Below are 12,230 nucleotides of genomic sequence, written 5' to 3' on the forward strand. Positions count from 1 at the left end.
CATTAAGGAACTTGAGGCAGAGAGTATGCTGGTGCAGCAGGTTTACCCCATACTGGGGGATTGTTTGCACGCAATCCTCAGTCGATGGCATGACCCACCTGAGGTCTTCACATCAGATGTCGCAAGTCTGTTAGATCTCCTTGATGAGAATGACCACTCAATGATTGTCACAGACTGTCATGAATACTAGGTTGTTGTCGCTGAAAAGTGGAGACAGACTGTCACATATAAGAGGGAAGATAAAATAAAATGGTAGACGAAGAAAGGTTTCAAGAAGACGACGAGGATGGCGTTAAGAATGATGTGGATTAACCGAAGACGAAAGAAGATAAAGAAGAAGTTCTCAGTGAGGTGACAAGAGATGATTGGTGGAGAAGAGAAGAAGAAGAAGTATCCGGTGAGGTGGAAAGCGATGATTGGTGGAGAAGAGAAGAAGACGAAGAGAAGGATTACGTGGACTAACAAGAAGGCTATAAAAGGGCGAGGAAGGGCGAGACACGGGCGGGAAGAAGAAAGCAGCGGAGACTCGGCGGGTCAGGGACGGCTCGACCGGAAGAGAGTGACGCCAGCTACTGCTCCGGTGAGCTCGCGTTCTACGGCTTTGCACCGCAGACTTCCTGCCGTTCCTGAGCCCATTCCGGGGAGTCCACGGAGGACGCTACCACCTGCTACGGCCAGGGGTGTCTCTACCGCTGTTGCCACTCTTCCGGGTGGTGCCCCAACGCCAACATCATCGGCCACACCTCCAAGGGCGTTCGGACCGGGAGCGTGTACGACGCAACCAACGACGCCGCCAGCGACGCCAGCCCTAGAACGTCGAACGCCACTACGACGTCGGCTTCGGGACCCACACCACGCCACATCCGCACCGAACCAGACGTGAGCACGAACGCCAACCACTAACAGTAGAACGCTAGTGGCAGTGTTACCGGGTCATGTGTACTGATAGTCTTTGTATCTTGTGTGTTAGTTTTGTTAGGTTTGTGTGCTGCTGTTCGTGTCGCGTGGGTTGTATCAAATGTGCATCTGTGTGGGTACACCTGTCGCCCAGTCCATTCTTTTGGCCAGAGTGTTCTCCGGAGGAGATCCGTGACACTGACAGTTGAGAGGAACCTTTGCGATGCACTCCAGTAAACCAGTGAATTGTTTTGGTACAGTTTTCAAATTGTGAATCCAAATGTGAAGGACGAGTTACCCCGCAAGTTCTAAACCTATGCGCCGATTTGTAAGTTAGTGTTTCTTGAAACTGACAACGAGCTGGCTCATGAGTGATTTTGCGAACTATCAGAGCTATGAAATCAGCAACATTGTTGAGCCCCTGTCATTTTGGAGGCTTCACACTGTCCAGTGGCCAGTGCTTTCTTGCTGCATGCTGAGTCTTCTGGCACTCCCTGTTTCTATAGCACAAATGTTCAAAGGGCATTTTCAAAGCTGAGAATCATCAATCGAAAGGAGTGCACTTCCATTAGTGACAGCAACCTCATAAAGTATGCTTGGGTCTATTACAACAAGTTTTAAGGTTGTAATACGCACAGACATAGATGTGTACTTGAGTATCTGTGTTTGTGTGTATATGTGTTTGTGCATTCAAACCTTCCAGACAACTAAAATATGCTTCGTGTGTTCTAATGTTTTCGTCTTCAGATATCATTGCATCAAAGATTTTGGAGTACTTAGAATAATGCAAACTTAAACTCTGAGCTTCAGAGAATTGGGGATTTACGAGAAATCAACTCCAAAAACCAGAAAATAAACTCCGAAAGACACACTCCGAATTTCAAGAAAAGAACTCCGAAAACACAGAATCCTAAACATAAATAAGCCAACTACAGATTCTCATGTGAATACAGCTGACTATAGCTGGAAGGCAGGGAAAAGGTTGCTGAAGCAAAAGTCATAAAGTGTATACCAGACAAGACCTAGATCAGCATAGCACTAGATTAGCATGACCCTAGAATAACCACAGCACTCCTATGATTCTATCATGGAAGATACATACACAGGTCATTTTACAAAGCAGACATTTCTTTGCAAGCCCTCCCGGACTTTCCTGACTATGGCTGGGTGCTACTGTCTTGCCGAATGGCTCCCACTTAAAAAAAAAAGATAGAATTGCGTGCCTAACCTTGGTACTGAACTTCAGCCCCCAGCGCAGCAGCCTGATGCTCTAACCATTAGGCCACAATCATACATATAGTTCTATCGTGCCAACGCTAACTAGTTGTTTGAGATTATCACCACGCGTGTCGCATTGCGTAGAACGAGCGCATGAGAGCACATGCGTGCAGACCAGTTTCCTTTATGCCAAAGACACAGGAATGAAATGGGCAAATTTATAGCATTTGATTAACCACTACATTGGTTCCAAGATGTGCGCTGAATCTGCGTAGTCTTTGTTTCTCTATTGGAATTGCTTCAGCCAATGAGGTGATCTTTATGTGCATTGAAATGCTGATTACTAGTTGCATCACTGGCAAAACTAATGGTCCTAGCACCACTCTATTACGATTTCCTTTAACAAACAAGTGCCCCATACAGATGTGTGTACAGACATTTCTACAACTTACAAATCCAGAGAGATCTTTTGACGAAAACAAGCATCCAACGTGTTCGGTATAAAGTACTTTAGAACATGTTGGGTTAAGTGTAAGCCATGTACTGCGTGGAGCTTTAGCACGATCGACACTCACTCTCTTCCTGAAGCCGAGCAATCTCATGAACATTGACAGGTGCACGTAGTAACGTCTGTGTCGGTACTACTGGTGGCACGGGGCTACTTGGCGAGACTGCCTCCTTGCTGGGTGACATGACCCCTGGGCTAGTCGTTGGTAGCACAGCAGGCTGAACGGGCAACTCCCTTGCTGATCCTGTTTCCACAGCAGCAATTGTTGGCATTGCCTCCAGGTCGAGTGCTGGCCGCCTCCGCCGAGGACGAGTGAATGTGCGCGAATCGAACGTTCTGTTTGGCCCTGGAAAAAAAGGTTGCAAGACATTGGTGTCAAAACTAAGTGGGTCCAAACAGTATTTGCTATTTTATGAAAAGGAGAGGGGAGGGCTACGAACTTCAGCATTGAGACCAAATGTGAAAGCAGGCCAAACAAATTTTCTTAAATAGCCATTAGTGGGTTTGTAATGCACTGGCTCACTAAACATGGCTGCATTCCTTATTCATGCTTCAGCTCGTATTCAGGGTACAACTTAACTAAGATATTCACAGCACAATATGCATAAAAGCTTAGAAGACAAGAGTCAATTAAAAATGTAACGAAGGATGCAGGTAAGTTATAGCAGAGCAGTTATAGCATTTCACCATGGTCTTCATTTAGCATGGTTAGAGAAACCATTAGTGTGGATAGTAGATTTCTCTGTAATATTTGAGTGCAGGGCACATAAAGTAAGGCCCCTATAACAGCATGAGCAAGGGGCTTCTGAACTGCCGAGGGTCAGTTCAGAAGACTTATTTCCGTTACAAGCATGCAGCTTTGAGACACTGCATAGATTTTCACAAGGCACGAATTACCTATTATTATTTATTTAAAAATCTAAGTCTTAATTTTTTTTTCTGTACATGCAAGCTGGAATATATAATAAACAATTTCCTAAAACCTACATCATTACAATATGTGACAACCTGTTTTCACAAGCTTGTGATAATGGGTTTAACAGGCATTGTTAAGCCTACGCCCAAGGGCGCAGGATCATATCCCAGCCTCAGCGGTCACATTTCGATGTGGGGCGAAATGCAAAAATACCCATGTACTGTGCATTGGGTGCACGTTAAAGAACCCCAGGTGGTGAAAATTGATCGGAAGTTCCCCACTACAGCATGCCTCATAATCATATTGTAGTCTTGGCACATAAAAACCTAGAGAGGTAGATCCTATCTCCATCTCAACTGTCATTAAACGCTGTTGCCGGAGGAAGCTTGTCTCTGCTGTTGACTTCCTTTATGCTTGGTGGCAAAGTGTGCTTGCTTAAGCGCAGGACTTAAGCACTCGCCACGGGTGACATGTGCAGCCCGGGTTGGCCGAAGCCAAGGTCTGGGCTCGAGCATTACTCATCGCTGATGTAGACGTAAAAACCTAGAAAAAAAAATTTTAAGCTTGAATGACCAGACGTGGACACTCAATGAAACAAAAGCTCTGTGGTCTTCAGATTGCTAACTTGTGTAAGCCAGAAAGAATATCACAGCCTTTCAAGGTATCTAAATATGAATAAGCATCCCGTTTCTTTAACAATGTGTGTACCTATCATAACATAGAACAATCAAGCTTATATTTGCCAAAAAGAATTAACTCCCTCACATAGTTTTTTAGGCCACCATTCCTACTCAATCTATTATCGGAGTCTCCAAGATTTAAGTAAAAAGGACTATGGAAATTGGTGGAATACGAGTTAAGCCAGATAAGTTGTGCAATAAACTTGACACGCATGGACGATCGTTCTTGTTGATATGAAACACTTAGCAACAGTTAAGCACATAGATAATAGAAAGGATGTGATGGCTGGCTGGCTGGCTCTACATCGTAGCATGTGTTGAGTTCCACTGTTTCTAAAGTGTTTTATCATATCTCGACGTTGAGATGAACTTACTACGCTGATCATAAAAGCATCCAGAATAGCAAGCATGAACGATAAGTGCATAATCATGTCCACAGTTTCTTCGAATAAAAAGAAAAAGAAGAAATATTTTTTTGTAATGTCATGTATTGCGCATATGGCATCATTGTTTCCGCTTCAGTGCGATATGCATGCTTAGATATGTGATCCTGTTTTCAATAAAATGTTTGTTGAAGTTAGTGCTTGTGTATGCATTCTTTCATGTCCTTGTCATCTATGCGCTTAACTGTTTCTAAGTATGTATATACAATAAAGTTTAGCCACGTTAATTAATTCGAATTGCTTGGAACCACAGATTTGGATTATCCAAAGGCAGAAGAGCCCAAAATGAAAATTCAAGCTGACATGCAGATATAACTTCCTCATGAGCTATCTTTCACTGTGTTGCGCTAAAAAAATCAAGATGTTTTGTATAGCCAAGGGCATTCTTGAAATTAAGCAATTTTCAAGTGCAGCGAAAATGTAGCTGATTAACCAAAAGAAATTGTGATTTGTAACAATTTAACGACATTTTAAGTTATCCAAACACCAATTATCACCCATTCAGTGTATCGCCAGATTAAAGGCTACCTTTGTCTAATATTTTGATGTACTTCACTTTCCTATGAAACTCTCCATGCTTTATAAACTATGATGTCACATTCTGTATGATTTCCCGATTCATATGGGTGAACTTTGCTCTGCATAAAGGCGATGCTAAGAAGCTCATTTTGTTAAACTGCTATACTGTTACAGTGCGCCCTGGTGGTGTTCACAGAGCCATAATATTAGTAAGCTTGCAAGTATTCAGCATGACACATCAACTACTCATCACTATTTTTTCAAACAATAAAACAAGGTTTTTTGCGTTTAAGCCTTATCTGTGAAACATTGGGTACATAGTTTTAGAGAACTGCTATTACGACACTGCAATCCCAGTGCAACGTCAAAGAAAACACAAAGCTGATTGGCACTGTTTCAGTTTTATACACAAAACTTCACAAAGCTTCAGTTTTATACACAAGCTTCTAGCAAATTTTTGTATACGTAATAGTCCGAACCTTTCAAATTTGGTCTCATTATGCAACAGTTATCATACACAAAACTGTTCATCACTGCAACATTAACAGATTTGGAGGCATGCAGAATGATGCATGTACTGCAAGCATGCTGAACCCTTGAAAAACATATTTGGCCAATGTAATGCAGTTCTAATTTGCAATGTTATGCTGAAGTTTACATAGTGAAGGACATAAAATTGTTGTAAGCAGTGCTTGACATGTGCACATTCTTTACAATATAACAGCAAAATTGTTCATTTTATCAAGCATCATTACAGCACTAGTAATGGAAAACAGCCAAGTTAGAGTGAGGAAGAAGCGACAACTAAAATGCGTTAACTTTAATTTGAAAAATGAGGCTCCAGATAAATTAACAACAAACATCTCTACTGCTAGATACGAGTGCAGCACAGAACAGTACAGCCACTCAGGCTAGATCAACAAGCAAATTTAAGTATTTCATGCAACATCTTGCACACATGCATGTAATCAGTCCATGGTGCAAAACATGCAGTAATGAAAAAAAATCAAAACGAACCAAACAGAGCAGGGCAAGATTGCATCAAAATTGACAGGAACAAACCTGAGTTGCTCTTAACACAAGAAAGCATCTGTCGCAGTTTTTGGGCAGTTGACGCCACTGAAAATGTAGCATTTTCTTGAATCAGCGCACCGCCCAAAAAGCATGTTAAATCAACACTATATTTTTACTGACATAAAACAATTAACCCACTCTTAAAAATCATGTAATATGGCCTGAAACTTAGTTCTGAAGCAGAATACCAGCACCACCTAGCACTAGATCCACTCAGACTAATTAGATGTCGCTATTATAACTTAGCCTCTCTTTTCAAAATTAAGCGCTGCAGTTCATTATGTACTAACATGCATCTTTTTCTGAGCGTGAATTTTCCTTTCAAAAAGATGATTCAGGTCGCATGCTGGATGCTGCCAAATGAAACGCACTATACTGCATCTGCTTGGGCCGCTACATTTGTTTGCACGCAACCGGTGTCGTGTCAGGCATCCGGACAACGCCTAAAACATTGCGTACACACCGAAAGCTGCGCCGAACAAAACCCACCAACGTCGGCACCGCGTCGAAGCACAGGTCTCGGGGGCGTGACTCACATTGCGTGATTTCGTCCAGCTTGTCGGCTAGCGACAGGCGAGCGCTGTTGACAGCGACGGGTTCCCTGGGACTGGGCTCGGCGGTCATCCGTTCGCGGGCGCTGGTCAGTGCCATCGCCTCGCCGGCTCCCGTCTCCGGCGGCTCGTACAGCCTGCGGAAGGCCGAAGAGAGAAGCGCACGCGTCCATCTGTCACAACACGCCGCCGCAGTAGTGGCGCGACGTAGCTGTGTATGTAGTGTGGAAGGGCGATCAGCATGCGGTCGGCGGCGGACCGTGACCAAAAACCACGGAGAGAGTTGAGGGGGCGTAGTATGGAGAACACAGCCGCGCGCGGCGGCGGATTTCTCGATTTAGAAAGCGCGCATAACAACGAACCCGGGGCACACTTGATTGTCGCGCATCAAAAGGGAGTTCCTAATTTGGACACCAAATTCGCGATGTGCTCCTCGAGCCAGCTTACCAGGTCTCGTCATCGAGCTCTGACATAAACTCGACGTCGATGAGGCCGAGGTCCTCGAGCGAACTCTCCTTGGAGGACTTCTCGTTCCCTTCGTCCGACATGCTCATGTTGAGCGACTGCTTCAGCTCTTTGCTGTTCTTCTCGGAATCGGCAGTTTTGCACGGGGACAAGGACCTCTGGTGCTGTTGGCTCCGGCGGAGCTGCTTGTTTTGCAGCTCCAGCTGCCGGACCTTATCCTTGAGCAGCCGCATCTCTTCCTGGGGGTCGAGCGCGAACGTCGACGACACGTCTTCCATCACGCTGTTCATGGTGGCGTCGCGCTCACGCTAGACCGCACAGCGCACGGCGCCCGTCAACGCGGCCAGCAGCAACGCGGCGGCGGAAGAAAAAATCGGCAGGGCGGAGTTCGCAGCGCTTGCCACCATTCATCCAACTGGTCCGTCGGAACAGCCACAATCATTACCGCTACTCTTTATTTGCATTATGGAATATGACGAAGACCCGAAACATACCGAAACGGTTCAATCGCTTTGCTTTACACGCTGAAAATCAAGAAAGCATATCTTCAATAAAAAATGTGTAAACACTGTGATAGTTATTATTTACTTTATTTGTGCAGTAATGCTGTCTTTATGCGCGGTCATTCTTGTTATTCGTTTGTTTATCTCGGGCATCTCGAAGGCCATGTAACGTAAAGCGTAGTTCACCGCTTACCCACTTCGAGAAAACAAAGTGGCGCCGCAGTTGCCGTAGTTTCGATTTTGCCAAGCTTGTCTACTACACAGCGCCTTTGCCGCGCCTTTGACAAGAATGCTCTAACGAGCGTGGCTCTGACCTTTTGGCATTCACGAAATTTAGTTTGTTTTGCGGTATTGATAAAAATAAAGTAGTTTTGCGGTCTTGTCGCAGTACAATTTTCTGAAGCAAAGCAGGTTAGCGCGCGATGCGAGCTCCGTTGAATGCTTTGCAGTGGATGCAGCCATCGCTCCCGACAGAAGCATACAGGGTTGTCACACACGTTATTGAAGCGTAAGGTTATGTTTAGCCATGAAATGATCACGCATGTAGGATGCGTAAACGAGCCATGAAATATTTATAAAACTCATTTGACGCGTTCGAGTCAATTCATGACAAGTGTGCGTGTCGTCTGTGGCGACACGTACAGCTCAAAAATGCCGATTTCCCTGCAACAAAACGGTGGCGCCATCTGTGACCGCGCTGCATGTCCGTAGCCGTAGCCATAGAGTTCCCTTCAATATTTTTTTGTAGGAAACTCTATGGCCGTAGATAGTGCCACCGTTCCAATACTGTGGCATCTCACTATGAACAATTTCAGACCATAAGACCTATGGCCATTTAGTGCAAAATGAAAATAAAAAGGAGAGGGAACAAGGTGAGCACTATAACTTTCGACTATTTTAGCCTAGACTATACCAATTGTTAAGACCTAGGCATCTCAGCGTAAAATGGAAACAAAGAAAAAGAGAAGAGGGGGGGGGGGGGGCAAGGTGAGTCCAAACTTCCGACTGTTCATTTCTTTTGCCCAATTACCCCAAGCTAGTTGCTCAAATCATAGTCTGCGCACATGCTTGCAGGTTGTGCTTTGGTGCCATTTAAATATAAAACTAGAAGCTTTACTCAAAACGTGCATTTTAATTAGACCTGGTTTATATTCAGAACATTGGCGGAATGCACTATTGCACTCTTATAGCAGCCTACGAGTATTTTTTGCAATGTCTAATAAATTTTACACACTTTAATTGCATCAGGCAATTGCCTAATGCAAATTGTAGAAAGGGTCAGGCATATTTCATTATCATATAGTGACATCGTGAGCTATCTGTGACTACAATCCCTGTATATGGCTTCTTAATAAAAAAAGTGTTGAAAGCAAGCATATTCCGGTACTTTACGGGTGATCATAGGCCTTAATTCATCCCTCAACATAGAGAAGCACTCTCAGGAAGTCTGCCCCAATAATGCACAAGCTTTGCTGTCGAGTTGGGATAAGGCATAGCAAAAGTCCACAATCGCCATTGTTCTGTGAAGGGGGTGAACATGTTAGAAACGGGTACCCGTTCAGCCTAAACGGGCAGGCCTAGGTAGGCCCTATGCTGCCATATGCCAGGCATTGACATATATTATGTTGCACCTGTGCAACTGAAGTCTGTGGGAGACTGACAAAAATCGCTTCTGTGCATGGGCATGGTAAAACAAATACAACAAAAGCTTCCATGAGGAAACTTCCGAGAAGTCTGTGAAGAAAACAAAATGAAAGACAGAGTGCAAATACAGAAATACAGGAGACTTTTTTTTCCGGCAGTTTCAGCCGCAAATGGTAAATGTGGCTGGCACAAGGATTGACGTTATGCTGAGTCACCCTCAGGAAACTCGATCCAGGATTTTTGGTGCCACACAAACTGGTTGATGCCTGCATGGGTCTAGCCAAGTGCCATATTTCCTTTCTGGTGCAGTTGGCATAAGATGCAGCTGTATGAAACTCAGCTTTGCATACTAATAATTTATGTTTCGTCTTTGACCAGCTTCAATCCACATGGTGTGGTTTTATACAGAACAAAACCCAAAGGCTGAGAAGTGCTAATTTGTGAAACCACCATCATATGAAGACCACATCTACTTAGCCATAGAGGGAGCAAAGTTTATTTCCTCCCTCCATGTATTTATCTTAAAGCCTATTTTGTGGTCTCCAATACGTCTCCGAATGATAGTTAATTGTATGAGGTTTATTAAACATCATGAAAGATACTCATAGGTTGCTATGAGCGCATTCCGCCAATGTTCTGAATCTAAAACATATATTTGAAGCACACATTTTGAGTAAAGCTTCACATTTTATATTTAAATGGCACCGCAGCACAATCTGCAAACATGTGCGCAGGCTTTGATTTGAGCAGTATTTGCAATTCCAACACTACCTATATACAGGGTGTTTCAGTGAACACTTTCAAAAATCTTTAAAGGTTGCCTGTGGCAGATATAATTCTAGTTCATGTGCTGGTCTACTCGAAGCGGCGGACAATAATTGCACAAAAAATTGATACAAATTCAACTAATTAATAAAAATGCACTAATTAAGCTTTTAATTAATTACAGTATGGCCACATATTGCAATTTACAAATTATAGCCGTGGAGTTCGCAAGGCGGATCCACTTGGGACGAATTTTCAAGATGACACCAGTTTCGAGATATAAATTCCCAAACTTTACGGAGAAATGCATTGGCATTCCAGTTAAATTTGTTAACAAGATGTCGTTTCATGCACTGAAGCACATAACTGGAATGCCAGTGCATTTCTCCGCAAAGTTCGGGAATTTATATCTCGAAACTGGTGTCCGGAGAAATTGTTCCAAGTGGGTCCGCCTCGCGATGTCCACTGCTAGAATTTGTGAATTGCAATATGGGTCATTTAATTAGCTAGAAAAGTTAATTAGTGAATTCTTGTTAATTTGACAACTTTCCATTTTAATTTTTTTGTGCAAGTACTGTGCGCCGCTTTGAGTAGGCCGGCTCATGAACTAGAATTGAGCTATCTGCCACAAGCAACGTTTAAAAAATTTTGAGTGTTCGCTGAAACACCCTGTATGTCAGAAAGGATGTGAAACTTGTGGCGGTGCCACAGTGAAATTTCTGCAACAGCTTTATTGATGTCTTAGCTATGGCAGTACCCAGTCGAGGCACGTTGGGGCAAGAAATACTATATCACATATTTGCAATAAAAAATTTAAAGGGCAACCAAGAAACCCTTCTAGCCTTTTCTTTCAGAGAAAAAGACGCCTTAAAAAATGCAACAGTCCATGAGATTGTCACAACATCATGTGTGTTCATTTATTTTCTCCACTGACAAGCAATCGCTGCTCGTCCAAAAAATTCAGAATGGGTTTTGCAGTTATTGTTGGTTCTGCATTGTTATAGTGTTGCTCTTATATTCTTGTAGTGTTTGTCCCTTTAGACCTTCAAGATAAATTCTGCTTGCAAGTAAGTGCTAATAAGGGAGATGTAAAACAGGACGAATATTCTGCTCTAAATAATGAATATGCATTCTTGCTTAGTGCAAGTATACCACATACCAAGGCAGCCACACAACTTACTTTGGGTCTCTGAATAAGTTCTATTTGCTGCCCTAAAGGCCTGTCTGAAGTTCATTCCCTCGCAGCAGCCTGTGCCGACACTTGCTGAAGCTGGCCTAACAGACAGTTGATTACAGCACGACCTATTGCCACTGACCTTGTCCTTTCGCGGCGCAAAAATTTATTGTTGGCACTGTGTTGTGCTGACAGTATCGATCATTGTTCAGAGGCTGTTGCTCTAGTCAGTTGACGCGTGCGAACCTAATGAGCATGTTACAGTTGGATGTCACGCAACTCTACAGCTGTATCTGAACGTGGCAGCACGGTGAAGCCATGTCTGCAACTTGTGTATTGCATAGGTTACCTGACACAAGTTTCCTTTTTCATTTTCAGCAGGAATGACAAAAAAAGAAGAAAAGAATTGACATGGCAACACAAGTGGAAAGAATGTTCACATGCCAGCTGCGTGCATCACTAATAGAGGTTCTGGTTTCGACTACCTGAAGTGAATAAACATCGAAACTACAGTGCATTGCTGACTGGTGTTTTCATGGCATCGCCTGGGTTTGCTGTTTTTCATGCCACAAGCAGATATTAAATAAATAATGTTGGGGAAGCACTTTAGAAGTATATGTCTGAAGCAATGTCATTTATACTGCACTTATTTCATACAACTGTGATAAAAAGCAACTGCCTCGCTAGGAAGCACTTCATTTCAGCAATTTATATAGGTCTCCCACAACAAGAGAACTATTTGATATTCACTAACTTCTAATGCTCACGGGCATATTACCAACATGCCTCTGTCCCAATTATCCACACTGAAAATGGAAATAATGGCACTGCCATTTCTAAAATGACAGCGATCCATATGCATTTACAAATGAT

General features: G+C 43.4%; 1 protein-coding gene and 1 long non-coding RNA gene across 2 annotated transcripts in view; one reads left to right on the forward strand and one right to left on the reverse strand.

Annotated features, from left to right (window-relative positions):
* The window catches only part of LOC126536874 (uncharacterized), a 31,958-nt gene extending 24,146 nt beyond the window's left edge, over positions 1–7,812 (reverse strand). Inside the window, exons 1-4 of the mRNA XM_050183904.3 lie at positions 7,254–7,812; positions 6,792–6,943; positions 6,244–6,300; positions 2,691–2,969 (exon numbers count right to left, since the gene is read on the reverse strand). Coding sequence (XP_050039861.1) covers positions 2,691–2,969; positions 6,244–6,300; positions 6,792–6,943; positions 7,254–7,561 — 796 coding nt within the window. The 5' untranslated portion in view covers positions 7,562–7,812. The remainder of the gene's footprint in view (positions 1–2,690; positions 2,970–6,243; positions 6,301–6,791; positions 6,944–7,253) is intronic.
* Positions 7,813–8,067: 255 nt separating this feature from the next.
* Positions 8,068–11,874, forward strand: LOC129386164 (uncharacterized). The gene is made up of 2 exons (XR_008613624.2): positions 8,068–8,646; positions 11,736–11,874. It is a non-coding gene; the product is annotated as an uncharacterized lncRNA (long non-coding RNA).
* Positions 11,875–12,230: the final 356 nt, after the last annotated feature.

This window comes from Dermacentor andersoni, chromosome 4, assembly GCF_023375885.2.
Source record: "Dermacentor andersoni chromosome 4, qqDerAnde1_hic_scaffold, whole genome shotgun sequence".
NCBI classification, from domain to species: Eukaryota; Metazoa; Arthropoda; class Arachnida; order Ixodida; family Ixodidae; genus Dermacentor; species Dermacentor andersoni.